Below are 18150 nucleotides of genomic sequence, written 5' to 3'. Positions count from 1 at the left end.
GCCTCGAAATATATAACAGTTCACGAGTGTGCCAGAATTTTTTCAAGTTATACGAATCGTAATATCTGTTTCCGCGCAATGATTTTTGACTCCAGCGACTCGGATGTTCCAACAATGTTATACACAGGACTCGTGCAGCGTAAGGGTTGAAGAAGAGTAGTAAAAAGATTTATACAACGATCAGCGAAACGCAAAAACTTTTCGAATAAACGAAAAACTCCAACTGGGAGAAAGAGGGAAATTGATTGGACAAATAAGAAGTCTCAGCAAACAATGGGCGAGTCTTGTTTTTTAGGGTTGACTGATTTTGTGGCAATTTTTATTGTTTTTCGTGACATTTCGGACATTGAAAAGGGTCTGACGGGTCGTCTGAACACAGTACACAAACAGAGGTAAAGAGAGGCAAGAAAAAAAAAAAAAAAAAAAAAAAAACGACCGAAGATGAAGATGAAAAAAAAAAAGAAGTTTTTCCAGTTGAACCGAAAAGTCCATTAGCTTTCTGCCTCTTCGTCACCTCAACGACAGACTAACGCCAGTCAACCTTATAGAAACTCAGGCTACCATGTCCGTTTCTTACACTCGGGTTAAGTTATTCACGCGGTCCTTCCATTCACAAAACTTCTCTTTACTTTTATTCGTGCGTTTTATTCATTCAACTAATACAACACGCCTGTCAAGGCTTGATGTTCTAAAATTCGCACGGAACGTGGTGGGAAATAAATTGACTATGTATTAGTCATGGTGTCGTTGTTATACAGTACTGTAAACAATAATTGACAAATAAAAATATCGACGTATATAATCGCGGTGGTTGCATAAATTGAAACTGGAACAAACGCGATGCATAGAACGCTTTGTTAATACGGAAATAAAATGGGATTTGAAGCTGTAATATCGTAAAGTGAAAACAGTTGGTTATTATTAACGTTTCACGTAAAAATGACGATATCGTTTCGTTTTCTTGTTGCCAAAATCGTATATTAACACACGCAAAAATAAGCAATAAAATCCTAAATTTAGGACAGTCAAATTTTGGAAATTAAACAAAGAAAAATGCCAACTAGCAGAGCGCGGTTTAAATAAATAAATAGGAAAAAACATTTGAAACTGTGATGTTGTATGATAAAAATAGTTGGTTATTATTATCGTTTTACGTAAAAATGACGATATTGTTTCGTTTCCTTGTTGCCAAAGTCGTGTCTTAACAAAAACGAAGATAAATAATTAAATTTAATATTCAGGACAGTTAAATTTTTCAAATAATTAAAGTAAAAAAATACTTGTTAGCAGAGCGTGGTTTCGATCCACGGACCTCTGGGTTATGGGCCCAGCACGCTTCCACTGCGCCACTCTGCTCTCGTATTTGCTACGCGTTAAAACTACAATTTAAATCAACTTGTCTTGTATAGATTTTTTTTAAAGAGACGACAATCAAAATAAGAATGACATTTACCCTGCGTTCTGCTTTGTGTATTGGACTGTGATTAAAATTATATCGATTATTATAATTTATCTATATAACGTATTTGTGTTTTGTAGTAATTATTAGTTCTTGTTACAGAGTATAGACTGTGTTGAACACGTGTAAATTGACTTATCTTGCAATGTAATTAAATGTGCCACATGCCTCTCGTTACACGCACAATATTCAATGCTACGAAAATTTATATCGTAGATAACAGAAGGTGTGTGACGTATGCATGATATATAGATCGTATAACGTATAAATTTCGTTTGACACAAACCACAGAACCGATGAATTGCTGTCTACAAAGCACTAATCGCCAATGAAAAGAAAAGTAAGAAAAACTGAATAGTTACAATAATTCATTAATTAATCAATCAAGGAGTTGAATCAAGCTGATACTATAGACGCAATGATTGTAATTTTTATTTTTTCCGTAACAGAATTATATTCGCTTACGCTAAAAATTTTGTATTATTTTAGCTGTGTGTTTATACTTCGAGACGATTTCGCAAAAATTGTATCTTATTTGTAAAAATCAATCGAATGCAAGTCGAATGCGAAGAATTTTATTTATTTGATACAGACGCAAAGATTTCTGGATATTTTTTTTCAAAATCCTGCGGTAGGCAAAGAATCGTAAATTTTTATTGCAAGTTAGAAAAGTTTGTAAAAATTGTCTAAGATATTTATAGTTCGGGAGTTTGTTGCAAGAAAATTTTACTTCGGATGGAGACTGTGATTAATTTGGTAATTTTGAAACTAAAATCGATCAGCAATATCTGATTCGTAATTAAAGTTGTTCGTCGTTTGAAGCGTGTAATTCACGCGTTGATTCGACAAGAGTTAACGGCGTCAAAAACGGTCTTTGAACTCGCAACGCTAAAGCTCGATGAAACTTTATACAGTTGGATAAACTTTATACGAGTTGGATAAACCTAAATCCCTCCGATACCGAGACGGGAAGATACGACAAGTTTTTCTTCACGGTTTTAAAATCTCCGTTACATAAAAACAAGAGTATGTTTCACGTTTATTTACAAAGTACGAAATTGAGGTTAGAATCGCGTAATGTCAGATTTGTTTGCGACTGCGCATGCGCGCAGTGGAGAAAAGACCACTTTCAACTCCCAGGAGTTAAATACACTGAGAAAAATTTCATTCGTTACAGTAACTAGAAAAATTCGGTAAAACAGGTATCGTTAAAAAAAACTGTTTGAATATTGTTGGAATTACGAAAAACGAGGTAATTAAGGACTGAGCGGTAACCGTAACTAAAAATTTTTCTCAGTGTAGTAATAATAACATGCTTTTGCGAGGTCGTATACAAACAGTTTTGCATTGTTTAAGAAACGGACTTTTGCCGTTTTCGAAATACGGCATGCACGAGACGCGACCTCGAGGCTCAGGACGAGACGTGCCTGGATATGAAAAATAGGACGGATTTTGGAAGGGTGCGGGTCATCCTCAAGATGAATTCCTCGACGGCGAAGCTACAGATGTCGTTTTATCATGTCGGTTGACGCGTGACGCTTTTTATCGTACTTGGCAACTCTGGACTGAAAGTGAACAGTGTCCATCAAATCGTGACGCGAGATTTCCAACCTGAGATTGAGACGTTTCGGGAAAAGATACTCCGTGCCTCGGTTCGTTGTGCGATTGCATTGCAGGAAATTAAAGACCAAAGCCGGAAATCTACTTCTCTAATCAGACTGAATTCAAGGAAATTATAATCATCGTGATTAACAACTCGAGGATACGCTTTACGATAAAGATCCTTGGTCTTGAGGGAAAAGAATCTCGAATAAAACCCCTGAGATTCGTATCTCAGGCTTGTCAAAGTCTGATTTAAGGCATCGACGGAACACGAAGATAATGTTGGTAACTTTACCGCGGAAGAAAAGAAATTAAAAAGATACAACTATTTTGAAACTTCACAACGCCTTTGAAGATGTTAAGTTCTTAGTACGTGAGATACAATGTCTAGATATTTGCTTTATCACAGGTTCACTGAATTTCGAACGATCCTGACAGAGTTGCGAGATAATGATTTTTCCTAAGATAAAACTTCGCGAACTTCAAACTCATGGCCAACCACACGACGGAATCCGATTTAGCGACCACAGTATCACCAATTTTTCAAAAAAACTAAAATTTACGATTGTATGTTTGAGAATTTCGTCGATCGTGACGAAAAATTCCAAAAAAATTTCAAAAAATTCACAGCACACAAAGTTTCTTCAAGTGACTCGAAAATCCTAATTGCAAGTTCAACGAAAGCTTTTGTAGCCCTAAATACCTGTAATTCCAATGTTCTGAAATCAGATGCGCGGTATAAATAAATCGATGAAAGGGTTAATTCCTGACTTATATACATATATACGTACAACGACGTCGAATTTAAGTATCCGTAAAAAAAAAAAAAAAAAAATAGCGAAGCAACTCGACGACGACTTGAGCCAGCGTTCTGACGATACGCACGCTGTAATACCTGGCTATTCGAAAACAGAATTCAACCCCCGAGTCGCGCTGAATATTCATGCGACATCGGCACTCTCACGGCGACGGTTAAATCCGGTGTAGTTGTAAGGGAAAGGTTCTCCTCGAGGTTCCTAGCCGCGAGGTGTAGTGCTCGGAGTCACTCGGTGTAATGAATGAGCCGGTCGTATGCTGCGCCATGCACCATACACCATACACCACATTCTACGGGAGGAATATGGAGAACGAACGGGGCGGGCTTTACACGCCGATTGAAGACGCGTGTTAATTTCTCTGTACGCCGGAGTTCAAAGAGGAATTACAGATACCGAGGGGTGGAACAGACCGACGTCGCCATTGTCTCTGAGTTTCGAACGCGTTGACGGTATCCGAGATACCGTAAGCACCGTGTTACTTGTTAAACTTCAAACTCGGACGCGGTTCTGATTAACTGAAAACGCGGCCGCTGCCATCCATGGGATGATCGATCTCAATTTTCTCGGGTTCGAAGTTACCGCGCTTAAGGTCGCATAGTACTCCTACCCTTACCGACCGAGTAAACTCAACCTTTTTTTTTTCCTATATTGAAGAAACAAAATAACGGCTTCGAAATTCGATGGTCGATGAAAACAGTATCGCGATGGATTGTTTTACTCCTCGTTTTTCCATTATGGAATTGTGCAAAGTATCTCGGGTACTGTTCAGTTTTTAGCCCCTGAAATGCGGGAAATTTGGGAATAGTCACTCGTGTCAAAAAAGCACACATCTTTTTTTTGTTTTACAATTTTAAAGGATTTGAGTTACTTGCGATGTATCGTAGAAATTTGTACACTTACCGTTCGTTTGTTTATTTAATACGGGAAGAAGAAGAGCGAGTTTGCTCGGTCGGTAATGGTAGGAGTACCACGTATCCTTAAGTATCGCGAATTTGGCTTGAAGCAAAAATTCAGTGGTGAGGAGAGAGAAAATTGGAAAGTAGGTGTAGGTTTTTAGAATCGCTGATTACGATTCCGATCTTGAAAAATAAAAATTTAAGATCGCGGTTTACTTCTTTATGATGGTAACAACAATTCGGATTTCCAATTTCATGAATACATTTACCGATTTCTACTCAAATTTCGGCTAATCTCAATCGTTTGAATTTCTTCACAAATCTTGACGAAATAATATAATTGCCGTTGGAAATTAAAGGTGAAAAATGATAAATAAAATATACAATCAATTTTATCTTGAGATCAACGAACCTTTTGCATGGATGACGCCTCCCCAGCAGAGATCGGTCATCAAAGGCAGTATAAAACAGAGGCAAATTATGGCGTCGCATTTCATCTTCGAATCTGGCTGAAACCGCGTTTGTCGCGGACTGGGATGATGGAACACCTTCAGGACACCTTCTTCTTCATCCTGATCCCATACGCAGAATTACGCGCCTGAATCTGTTGCAAATAAACAGTTATTCCGTTATAAATTTATCCAGCAAAATTCTGCGATTGTCGAAATATATTATTTTCATTTATTATACAACGAGTTGCAATTATTAGATATTATTTTTCACGGATTGGTAAAACGATTTTCGTCTTATTATATGATAATTGTGTTACTGTGAATTATCGATACTGATAATCCAAATCGTGGCTAAATTGGTTATGCAAAAAGTTAGGCATTTTCGAGACAAATTAAATAAAATTACCGGACTATAATTTGGAGTAATATTTTTCCTATCCAATTCCAGCTCGACTCTAAATTTCACACATTTGGCAAGAGTTAATCTCTCTTTGAAAACGACTGTTGTGTACAGATAATTTTAAAGTAAAATTTTCATCCGTGTCTCTCGAACCCCCGTGGAAAAGTAAAAATCCTGAGGTGAGAATTCTTCGCGTATAGCGAATTATTTTCGGAGACGTCGATCATCACTTCAGGCTCATTTCCAGCAGTTTCCAAGGAACGTATAAGACGCAAAGATGCATTGTGTATACGTATATACATTATACATACACTCGCCGGCTTTCTTCTCGAATCAACCCCGTCAAAAGTACCCAAAATGGGATTTCACACGTTCTCGAAATCTTTATCAGCATCGTCCCGAGTCGCGGTTCAGGTGCGTGCCGAGGATGTGATAAAATATTTCTGATCCAGGGTGATTGGGCCCCGGGATATACGGGGGATCACCGTGATTGACGTGAACGAAGGAACGATCCCGCGACGTGACGGAATTTTAAAGTTTCTGCGCCATTCGTCGTCTGCATGCCGAAGTATCGATAGATGCGGTGTGAAAATTCTTAGTACTCGTGTGAAAAGTACGACGATTCGTACGAAATGTTTAGACCGTAAGATGAATGAGAAAAAGAGATTAAAAAAAAAAACTGTTTTTTCGCAATAATTTTCATCGTCGTGAAAAGGGAAGAGTTTTTATTAGTCTGTTTGACTAACTTGAGCGATGATATCGAAAACGGCAAATTGAAAAATCTGCCGGATGAGAAAGTTTTGAAAGGGAGTCAAAAAATTTGTACATTAAAAAAAAAAATATCTCAACTGGTAAAAACATGATCGTTTTATTTAGAAAATGTAACGAGGAGGAAAAAGTATATGTTTTTCGGTAAAACGTTGGAAAACAATTTATTTCCGGTAGAACCGGAAGTTTCCAATTGAACGGGACATGGCAATTTTTCATGCTCATCGTATCGTTGTAAATTCTTGTAACTTTTAGATCTTTTCATAACAACCGTTTACAAGATCATGGCGAAAGTTTGTCGGACAGACGGAAATTTTTGTAAATACCTGTACTCCGGATTCTAGAGCTTCGAAAACGTAAAGATTGGTTGAAGTTAGAAAAAGTGTACAAATACTTTCCTTACAACACCAGAGGTGATGAAAATGATCACTTTATGAATAAATTCTCGTTGTTTAGAACGAGCAAAAGGAGTTGGAAAATCTCGACAGCTGATAAAACGTACGATTGAACGTCCAAGAAATTTACTGCACGTAGTTGGCGAAGAGATGAGACGTTTTCAGCACGGAATTAGAAAGCTCGCAGCCGCAGAATGTCCTCGCGAAAATACCGACCTGCCAAACTGACTTGAGTGCAGATGCAGCGACAGGGGAAAATCGCGGAGATAAAGGCGCATGACTTGGCTCGCTGATCGCGATTTCGCGCATCGCTCAAGCCGCACGTACGGTTGCAAAAAGTCCAAAAGAAACGCGGATTCGCAGAGAATATACTGTTTCGATGACTCGAAGGGTTCGTTCGTTCTTTTGCACGGATTTTTCGCTTTGTTCTTAATCGGTTTCCGCCTCTCTTTCCACGTGCAGTGTACATGACAATATATACATATATACGAGCTTTTCACTCCCGGAATCCGCTCATCTTCGTGCTTCTTCCTTTTCCCCTTTTTCCCCGCACGCTAAGAATCGCCGTTTGTATGTCCAGTAATTATTTCGACCGAAAGAAACTCGTTCGCAATGCTAAATTCGTTTTCTTGTTTGCGTCGTCCGTGCTTTTTCTAGTTTTTGCTACGCAAAGTGGTGAAATTTATGCGTAGTTGGAAAATTATATTGTGGATGAATAAAAAGATTCCTGGTTTATGAAAAATCGATGAACAGTGGAGTATTTATGCGATTCAAATCGTATTTACGGTAACGAAACATTTACCGTTAAAAATGATTGTCAATTTACTTATACACGTTTATTGTACAAAAAAGTTGTCAAATTACGAAACAGGGTTGCAAATTTACAAATTGGGTGTAGCTACGTAAATTACCATGCATTCGCCTTGTATTTCCGATAAAAAAAATTCAATTCGCCGCGTTGCGTAATAAATTTCTTGTATTTGTAAATTGAATAAACAGTCTACGTATCGCGAATTCATTTTTCCGTATCCGAATAAAACTTGCAACACATTGTAGGAATTAAAAGTTGAATACAAAAATTTTGTACAGTGTTGATTTGGGAAAAGAAAAATCACCATTTTGCAATTTTATATCGACTCCGATTCAGAAGTTGAATTTTCGAAACACGAGTGTCTTTTGCTCAATTGTAAGCTTTAACAAACTTTGAAAAATTTGTCCTAAGCCTGGCAGTATTGTTGCAAATTTAAACCCCATTACAGAAATCGAAGAACGGAGGGGATCGCGTCTTGTTGTAATTTGCATTATTTGTTAGACCTTCGACGAGACATCCGACAAATGATTTCGGTGCGACAAACAGCGGCCAGACTTCAAAGGCGGAGGATTGATAGAGCGAAGTCAATACTCGACGAGTGCAGACGGGGTGTTAATTAGGCTAAACAAGGGTTGAACTCATCGAGGTAAGAAGATCGGAATTAGGTATTCCGGCAAGGAGGCAGAGTCGGGGATTATTGCAGGCTAATTTCGAATGCGGAGCGGAAGTCCGAGTGTTATACTTCGAAGGGAAGAATCCTCGAGGAGATGATCCTGCGCGAGGTGCGTGGGGGCGAAGGGGATGAAGGGGAAAACTCCCTAATTCCGGCCCTCGCGACACAGCGCCGTTTTTCCCGCAAGAATAAAAACCGATCTGATTATCCCCTTGTTTTATCCCCAAGGAATTTACTCGGCTCGATGCCGCGTGTTTACGGATCATACGGGGATCGTCGGGCTAAGCTTTTCAACTTCTCTACCTACCGCAAAAACCTTGCGCTGATATATCCCGAATTTTAAATTTATACGAACACGTGTAAAATCGCGATAAATCCTCCGATTGTATTTACAAAATTCTCTTTCGTCTGATCCACGGAAGACTTGGTTACGCTGTACGTATATGGGGAGTTCCATGCGAACCCAACCAACGTTGGGTTCCTGATCATTTCTGGTTGTACTTTATTTAGCTTACTAGTTGTCAGTGTTTTACCAGATGACATAGTTGTAGGGGAGACCGGGGCACCACGACTCCCCAAAAAATTCTGGTATTTGCTTCACGGTATGAAGAATGAACACTGTCTGCTTGTCCTGGAACTCGAGTTGCACCAGAAATCGGCAGGATCCGGGAGGAAGAGAACCCGGTACTCGAAATCTGCGGAGCGCGATTCTCATCCGTCCGCTCAACTGCGCGGTTGTTTCCAGACTGAGAAATTCGCCTAGCTGATTGTCGTCGTCGACGATTACTACAGATCTATGGCGTCGAGAGTGGAAAAAAAATTTTGGGTGACGTCACTTTCTGAACATCCGTACGTCCGAACATACAAACTTTGGTTTCGAACTTTGATACTATGTATGGTTCTGTAATTGTCCCAACTCTGAAGCAGTACCCTAAATTTTTTCAGATTTTTTTATTCAACAGCTCAATAATTTATAAACATTGAGTGTGATTTTGAAAAGGATATTTTCGTAAAATTCTTAAAAACTGTATTTTCTTTTCGAAACATTTTAAGACCGGACCGTTGACGGATCGACTTTTGTCTTCTTTTCAGCGCTTTTAATTTTTTTCCCCAACTAAAACATTGTTTAAACGGTCTGAAAATTCGCAAAAAATTCTCAAGACTTCCATTTTTCACTTAGACCATATCTAGACTGGTTTCATTATGGAGTTGATAAAAAATAAGTTGAATGTCCCAAAACAATGGACATAAATCGCTCCGTAAGGAAACCAGTCTGGAAGTGTTGTAAGTGGAAAATACAAGTTTTGAAAATATTTCGGGAATTTTTAATCCGTTCAAACAATGTTTTAGCTGACCAAAAAAATGGGTTCGTCATGTCTTGGTCTTGAAATGTTTCGAATATAAAATACAGTTTCTGATTTTTTTCTGATAATTACGAATGGTTCCTTTTCAAAATCGCTTTAAATATATATAAGTAATTACGCAGTTGATTAAAGAATCTGAAAAACTTCAGGGTACTATTCCAGAGTTGGGACAATTGCAGAAATTTTTCTAAAAAAAATCAGAAATGATGAGGGTCAGACGTTGGTCGGGTTCGCATGGAATACCCCATATATATGTATAGACGCGTATATCGCACTGCTTCATTTATTCAGAACTTATTTTAGCTCTCAAATATTTTACGATCATCCTCCATTGTTGCTTTACGGTGTTACGTTTCGTAACTATTTGTAGAAAAGAAAACCCTTGTATGATTGTAAATTTACATGCATTTTCCACAATTTTAACCCCATAGATTCATTCACGCAAGAATATAATAATAAATTTGTTATACTTAATAAAAATCTAAACTCAACGGCTAATTCGGATGATATCCGAGTGTATTAATGTGATTGCATTACAACCGATTGAAAAATATGCAATTCACACGTTAAATTCACAAAACTATTTTCCCCTGGCTTCACATCACACCTATATAATTATACACTTTAAATAATTTGTACAATCAATGGTAAATTTTTTTATTCATACAATTAACACCGCATTTTCAGAGTAGCAGTTTTATAACTATTCCATATAGTTTTTTTCCAGTTTCAAAAGGTTTCGTCGAAACGAGGTAAAATATGAGCAACTGTTATTGCTTCATCGGGATATTTCCTGGACTGTCCACCTTTCTCTCTCTCTCTCTCCTCTCTCTCTTCCTCGAGTTGCAACCCATGATCCGTAAGCCACGGGTCCATCGTTTGTCCAGAACACCGTGTATACCTATCCAATAATTGTTTCTCCGCGGCTTTCATTTCTCATTTGTGGGTTGTTTTTATTTTTCCACAGATCGCTGAGCGCCTTTTTGCGGTGATTAGAGAAGATTTGTTGGAGGATTCTTCTGCTTTGGGATTTGTAACCACGTATATATATATATACATATATATATATATATAGTACAACCACAATCACCGGCAGGCTGCAGGTCCACGCTAGAAGCTCGTTGCCAACTTTTCAATGTACTCCGGACACGAGAGCCGACGATTCATCACGAAAGATGTTCCGTAAGTTTGAAAATTTCTATACACAGAGGTCTTCTTATTATATATATATATATATATATATATATATACATACACGCAACTTTTGTTATTACGTGATATTGCGAACAGGTTTCATGCACTCGAGCTCAGTATAGGAAACATTTTATTGGAAAGTATTTGAGAAAATTGTGTAAGATTAATCGTTTTTCCGATCAATCGATTCATCGAAGTTTCCTCACAATAACTCTGCTGGCCGATCGGTGTAGGAATTGAATTGTTGGATTAATCGATCGATTGTAAGAACGATTAAACGAAACCGATTTATCTCCCATTGCTACTATTTGCGTACCAAAATAAGGAAAACTTGATACAGAATTCTGTGGTGTTATATTTCGGAGGCCGCAGAATTGCCACGTTTCGAGGATCAGATCAGAGAAATCACGCCTCTTGTTTGTTGGCATGGGCGAATGTAAATGTATCTTGAACTCTGTGAGGAGGGCACTTAACAATCGCTTAAAATAACCCCCTGGCATGCCCGGCAACGAGACTGAAAACAAAGTTTCGATCGTTTTGCGCTCCTCGGCGATGAGACACGCGCCTGTCTTTCCGACTGGAACCGAGAAATCAACTGTCTCGTATCGTTCGAACGTTCCGTCGAGGGTGAAACGAAGTCGCAAAATTTTTACATTTTTATTTTTTCCTCTCGAGGATTCACAATTTTCACTGATTCTATTCATTATTTATCATTATTATTGTTATTATTATTTTCTTTTTTCCAACAAAATGGCGATCGTTTGAAGAATTTCAAGTTCGACTTTTCGTCCTAAACTGTTGTGACATTTTTATAACTATATATCGAAAAATTATGACGGTTGAAGGGAAAAAAAAAAATAGAATCGTGACAAATAATGTAAATTAGCCAAGAATATTCGTATCTGCAAATTTCAAAGATCTGATTGTCTGATGTTATTATCGATAAAAAAGCTTCCTCTTAATTGATTGTGATGAAAAAAAAAAAAAAAATCAATCAATTTAAGCCTGATCTACACACTTTTTACTAGAACGAACAACCCCAATGAATTTCGATAATTCGTCGTCGAGATTTAACAGTTTTTCTTTTTTTTAAATTCAACCACTTTTTCAGCGCTCTAATGATTAATTATCTATACTCGTATAATATCGTAATTTAGAATACGCGGATGTGCGGACGATCAGTGTTTTGATTTGGCATCGTCAAGCCCGCGGCTAATGACCGTTTCAATTGAAGGCTCGAGAGGAATTTCATCCTCGAGGATTGGTACGCATGTGTATATATATATATATATATATATATATACCTAATCGATCTTGATATGAAGTATTTAAACCAACTTAATGCCGCGCAGACTCGAGCTTTCATGAGAGCTGCTTGGCTTCGCAGGCCTGATCGAGTGGCCGGCATCAAATTGCGATGTTTTGTTCGCCTCTGATCAAATCCGCCGATCTAAGGGACAGGAACAAAACCATTACAGGCAATCGTCTCAAGTCCGACTGCGTCGCTTATTATCTATGATAACAAACGTTGCATCGTCGTAATTTTCTGTGCGGAAAAACTTTGACGCGAAATTACGCGACCTCGTTGTAGGATGATAATTTGAAAAATTCAGGACCTTAACGACAAGAATTTATAGTAATTGGCTTCTTTTTGCTTACAGCTGATCACTGATTACTTGCGGAGATTTATTTCGGCGCTTCGAAAGGGAGGGGGAGGGGGGGGGGCAGGGCAGAGAATTTTTGAGGAAATTTCAGAGGCAAAATTCAGTTCCACCGGTCTCGGCTGCGAGGCGAAGATTAAACGAAAAATGGAGGGAGGATGCGTCGCGTATAGCGTCTGGATTCGCGCAGCGTATAACTCGAAGTGTGCGATAAGCCCGTGAACCCGCGATTATCGCACCCTGTACGTATATCTATAATTCCGGCGTTTCAATTATTGCATACTCTAATCTAATCAAGCACCTCGCCGGAGACATTGTCATAATTCAGTTAATTACACATCGTAGGAGACATTCGACTGGCGGGTATTATTATGTCCCGCGGATCGGAGTTCGACTAAGCCGATCGGGTCGACGATTTACTCCCAAAGGAAGGGATGTTTTTTTAAAACATCTTGAGGAAGTTGGTTTGCTTGGAATCGATGCTTTTTTACTGATCTTATTGCTAGGTAAATGTACGCTCAATGTTTGTCGAATTATTATTATCGTTATTCAAGCCAGACGATCGTGATATGAAAAATATAAAAATCCACGACACTGGAATCGATGACAAAAGTTGTGTTCAATTTAACAGCGGAAGAGATTGTTAAAAATCGGTTCGATTTCGGTCGTTTTATTGAAAATAGTGTATCTTACCAACACACCGAAATAACTTTTTATCATCGTGTCGGCATCGTTTGTTTGTTAATTACAAAATATCCTCTTTTGATGTATTATTGTTCGGCAAAATGCAACGGTAATTAATAATATATAGATAACGGTCGCTAATTTAATCGCATAGGTATACGTGCGCGGATATGTGCAGTAATTGCAGATTTTTACCGCTCGGGAAAACTCATTACCGCGGATTCGTAGTGCGGAATTTGATTTTCATCGATTCGTGAATGACGGGAACGAGAAGCGCGATTTGTAGACGTAGCGATATCGGAGTTTGACTTCATTTTGCCGATTGATCAAAGAGCCAGAAAGAAATAAAAGTCCTGAGGGTGGGGGTGAATATGTATACAAAACGAACGGAAGACAGGAAGATTACAATATCAAAGTTTCAAAGGTGCGGAAAACTGTTTTATACACTGAGAAAAATTTCATTTTTTAAGAAAATATCGCAAGAGTGATCGTAATGAGAAAGAACAGTAACGGATGCTAGACTTCCCGGTAACAGCTAGAAAACTAATTTGCATTTTCTACCTAGAACTATATTTTTCGATCGTGGCAAAAAATGAAAATAGTCAAGGACTGAGCGGTAACCGGAACTAAAAATTTCTCTCAGTATAGAATTTGAAAAACATGGAAAGCCAAAATATAGGTAGAAAAATTTTGCATGTTTTGATTTTCGAGACTGCACGTTTCCACATTTTGACTGTTTCATAATTCAACTTTCTACATTCTAAAACGTTATAAAATTCATGGTCACGTTTTTTAAAATTCGACATCGCAACTCTTCTGTTTTCTAATCTTTCTACAAACTTTACGAGATCAAAGTTCGCAATATTAACGTGACGTTCCATTTTTATGAAAAACTAGCCATTCGCGAACCTCAGGATTGTCTTAAATTCCATAAACCGTGTCACCAAAGCAAAATGTAACACTGCATATTTTACAAATCGTAAAACGACTCGAAACTCGTCGTTTCAAAGTTGCAACAAGTTAAGCGGTGAGCTGACCAGCCATCAATAATAATACATTTTTTTTTAAATAACCCATCGAGTATAAAATGTCCAATAAATTGACAAAACATTATATTAAATTAAATTTAAATTGTGATATTTTTGTTTGGTCCTAGTATCTACTAAATTTTTTCATATTTTCGTTCCAGTACTCGCGCAATTCGGATCGGTGTTGCAGGGACAATACGGGGGGTGTTTAAAGGGTCCGAAAATACTGTTTGAAGAGACGATTACAGGTTCAGAAGGCTGGCGAACCCTTCTCAACTCAACCTTTCGAATCCCGACAGTTCTGCAGACATTTCCAGGGATCGCATAAATTCCGGCGTAGAAGATCCTGGCGAGTCGAGTCGTTCTCCGCATTGATAATTGCGCGTCCGACTAGCCGTCGGCCAATTAGCCGATTCGCAAAAGCTTATTAATTACGCTCGTAAGTCGCACCTGCCACGCCGCAGGACGGATTCCCCCTCTTACTTCGGTCCTTTCCATTTGTCCACGTCTGAATTACCGATACGTTTCAGAGCCGAGCTTTTGCCGCGGCTTGCAGCCTCCGAGTCCGGTTTTGACAGCTCTGACGCATCGCGGCGAGTGTGAAAATATCCGTATTACACAGAGAGATATGTAAATCTTATATATATATATATATGTATACATGGAATGACAGAGTTATAAAGCGAAAAGTAACGGAGTGTTGGTACGACATGTGTCCGCGTTAAAATAGTAACCGAATTACACCGCGTTGTGCTTAGGGGGTGAAAAATCGCCCCCGTTACGCCGCTGCGTAAACGGAAGTCAAAGCGGCCGATTTTTATTTCCTCCATTTTTCGACGTTGCGGGCTTTTATGAAACGCGCTTTTTTTAGTCGGCGATCGCTTCTTTCATTTCCTATCATTGTACGCGTTTGTACGACTAATAAGATCGAATTAATATAAAAATATTTTTTCACGGATTATATGCCCGGAAAAGGATGGATGTGTCCTGGGATTTACTTTTTTGGCTTAACGACTCCGGTTTTACTTTTTCAAAATACGATTTTCAAGCTCAAGTTTATTAAAGGTTTTCAGCGCACCGTTTTATACGATGATCAAGTTCGTCCACGAATTGGAAAATATAATCTGGTAACATGAGTTATCGTGCCAAATTTGTACAATTTTGACAAAAATTCCAGTCACCGTAATATTGCGTTGAAAAATCGTTGGTTTCTTTCAAGTTTCATGGCTGCACTGAGAGAAATTTTTACTTCCCGTTACCGCTCAGTTCTTGACTATTTTCATTTTTTACCTCAATCGAAAAATACAGTTCTAGGTAGAAAATGAAAATTAGTCGGAAAATGGTTACGCGTATTTCGTTTTTCTTAATTCCAACAATATTCAAACAGTTTGTTTTTAACGATACCTGTTTTACTCAATTTTTCTAGTTACCGTAACAAATGAAATTTTTCTCAGTGTGCAACTATTCAAAATTTGAAAAATGTATAAAATTGAATTATCGATAGTTTGGAATATCGGAAATCCAAATTACCGCCAAGATTTCGTTGAACCGTTTTATACACTAGGGTGTAGAATAAGCAAATATGGTATATTACGTGCCTGTAGATAGCAGCTATTGTCTGTCCTCGATATCTATCTATATCAGCTGCTGCTAAATTCGGATGAATAATCGCAGCCTCCCGGATACAATCTCGATACTATATCCGCAATAACCGTTTACAAAGTCAGAATTATGACCGTAATTATTTCCCGCGTTGTAACGATAAAGCTACACACACGGGGCGGGGTTGAAATTCCGAATTTGAAAAGTTACGAAAGCGCCAAATCCAGAGTTTTTTGGTGACGAAAGTTAAACCAATGAAATCAAACTTTAACGAAATATCAAAGTTCCGAAAGGGCGTAACTCCGACAAGTCACGGTTCCAAAAAATACAAAAATGAAATAATTAAAAAATCTGACACCTACTTTGGTCTTACTTTGTTTCAGGTTTTCGATATTTCTACGTTCGGAAATCTGGTAATTCCGATTTTCGGTTTTTCTCATTTTTTTCACCCACTCGTCGAGTAAACTACGCTGTGTGAGTATATATTAATTTCTGCAATCTTACTCCATGAAAATCTTATTTTTCAGAATTTTGCTCCATCGTAACCTTAATTTTCGTAGCTTGAAATTTCGGAATCTTGCATTTCGTAATCTTGAGCCATCGAGTTTCCGACCATTCGAAACTTGGTTGTTTCTTCAAAGTTCAATTTCTCAACTTCACGTTTCGTCACGAATTAATTCGAAACTAAGCGCCTTCGGAGCTTTTCAAATCCGAAACTCCAAATCTATTAAATCACGCGAATATTCGCATCACAGGTTTGAACCGCAGTATTAATTTCGACCAAGTTTATACATATTTTAATCCGCATAATCACTCAAGCCATACTTCCAGTCAAATTCCCTGCGAATCTTTTCAGCATCCCTGAAAAACGATTCGATATCCGTTCAATTAAATCACCTCGTGTATCTATTCGCCCATGTATATAATAGATAAGTATACCGAATTATCAGGGTGAATGCTTATTTATCGCAGAAACAAGTACCGTTGACATTAAGCCGCGGTGTTTAATCACCGACTGAATTCCGCAAGCTGTAAAACGGCGTTAAGTAGACAAGTTGGGAATTTGCACTTACCTCTCGGATTAAAATTGCGCTTCAACTCGCCCTTCCGCTGTCTCTCTCTCTCTCAATTTCCCTCTTCAGGGCGATTATTTGTATCCTTTCGTCGCCATTTAACACCTTATCCACTTATTTCCACTTTTTGTTTCCGTTGAAAGAATAGAGAAAGAAAAAAAAAACAACTCGAGGGTAATTATCCAAGTCTTACGTTAAAAAAAAAGGTGTCTAAAACACGCCACCGAATCGAGTTCACAGATTTTCATGTTTGCGATTACTCCCGTTAAACGATTGTTTGTAAAATAAGAATAAAAGAAGAAGAAAAAAAAATATTGAAAAATAAACAAATAATTTCACATTCACAAACAGGACGTGGCGAATTATATCGAAACTTTATCCTAGCGCCGGTTTATACCTTGAAATTAATCATTCTCAAACACGTTACTTGTCACAGAAAATTTCGTCTCAGCTGAGATTGTCGATAAAAAAAAAAAAACAAATAAAAAAAAATAAAAAAATCACCACACCATGGGAAAAACTGTTCTTCCTATCGATATCGTTTCGGAAAGCTTTTGCCGCGTGCCGTTTTTACTTTTTCACCGCCGTTGGGATGCGTGCCCGATATAATCGCACGTGTCCAACACAATTATTAGCCTTTGTCCCGCGTTTGATAAATGGACCACCGCATATGGCGCTTCGCGCTCGACTGCGAGAAGAGATTTTCTCCACCATCCTCTCGGCCGTATCTTCTCCCACCGTGACTCCCCCTCGATCCGTGACGTCATTCATTCACTATACGCAAGCCCGACGATTTGTGTTTGTGTGAGTAGCGTACAGAGGACCAGATACAACGTATACGCGTGTCTGTAATGTGTAATGTGTGGGGATGAGAGGACGAGGTTGTTTAATATTCGGGGAAATCTGACGAATCGGATAATTTATTCCACCTTACACCGCGTATTAACGCGTGACGCCCTAAGCCTGATACCTAAACCTAAACCCACCACCACCACCACCCCTTCACCCCATCTGTCGGCTTGCCAAAACTTTACTACACCACTTGTAATTTTCTTTATTTCGTCGTTTATACTTTTCACCATTCACCCACAAGCTACGGGGTGTATTTTTATCAATTTTATACCGTTACTGTTCATCGATTATTTGTAATGAAGCCGAAAGTATTGAAAGAGATTGAAAATTTTTTTTACTATCGTTATTGTGAGGTGAAAAAAAATCAGTGAAACGGGTGAATGAATTTTTTTTTTTTTTATACACGTCGATTACGTTT

At 38.3% G+C, this 18150-nt stretch overlaps 1 protein-coding gene and 1 non-coding gene across 3 annotated transcripts in view; both read right to left on the bottom strand.

Annotated features, from left to right (window-relative positions):
• LOC124182812 overlaps positions 1 to 17542 on the bottom strand; it is a 28782-nt gene extending 11240 nt beyond the window's left edge. The window contains exons 1-3 of one of the 2 annotated variants that reach the window (XM_046570532.1): positions 17455 to 17542; positions 16881 to 17090; positions 5188 to 5379 (exon numbers count right to left, since the gene is read on the bottom strand). In XM_046570532.1, the coding sequence (XP_046426488.1) occupies positions 5188 to 5272 (85 nt within the window). In that variant the 5' untranslated portion in view covers positions 5273 to 5379; positions 16881 to 17090; positions 17455 to 17542. Of the gene's footprint in view, positions 1 to 5187; positions 5380 to 16880 lie in introns of both variants that reach the window. The other variant, XM_046570531.1, reaches the window with a different exon arrangement.
• Trnam-cau lies at positions 1285 to 1356 on the bottom strand. The gene has a single exon. It is a non-coding gene; the product is annotated as a tRNA-Met (tRNA).
• Positions 17543 to 18150: the final 608 nt, after the last annotated feature.

The sequence above is a fragment of the Neodiprion fabricii genome, chromosome 5 (assembly GCF_021155785.1).
Source record: "Neodiprion fabricii isolate iyNeoFabr1 chromosome 5, iyNeoFabr1.1, whole genome shotgun sequence".
Taxonomy (NCBI): Eukaryota; Metazoa; Arthropoda; class Insecta; order Hymenoptera; family Diprionidae; genus Neodiprion; species Neodiprion fabricii.
The sequence above is the reverse complement of the archived record's forward strand: the minus strand, read 5'-3'. Positions and strand labels throughout refer to the sequence as shown.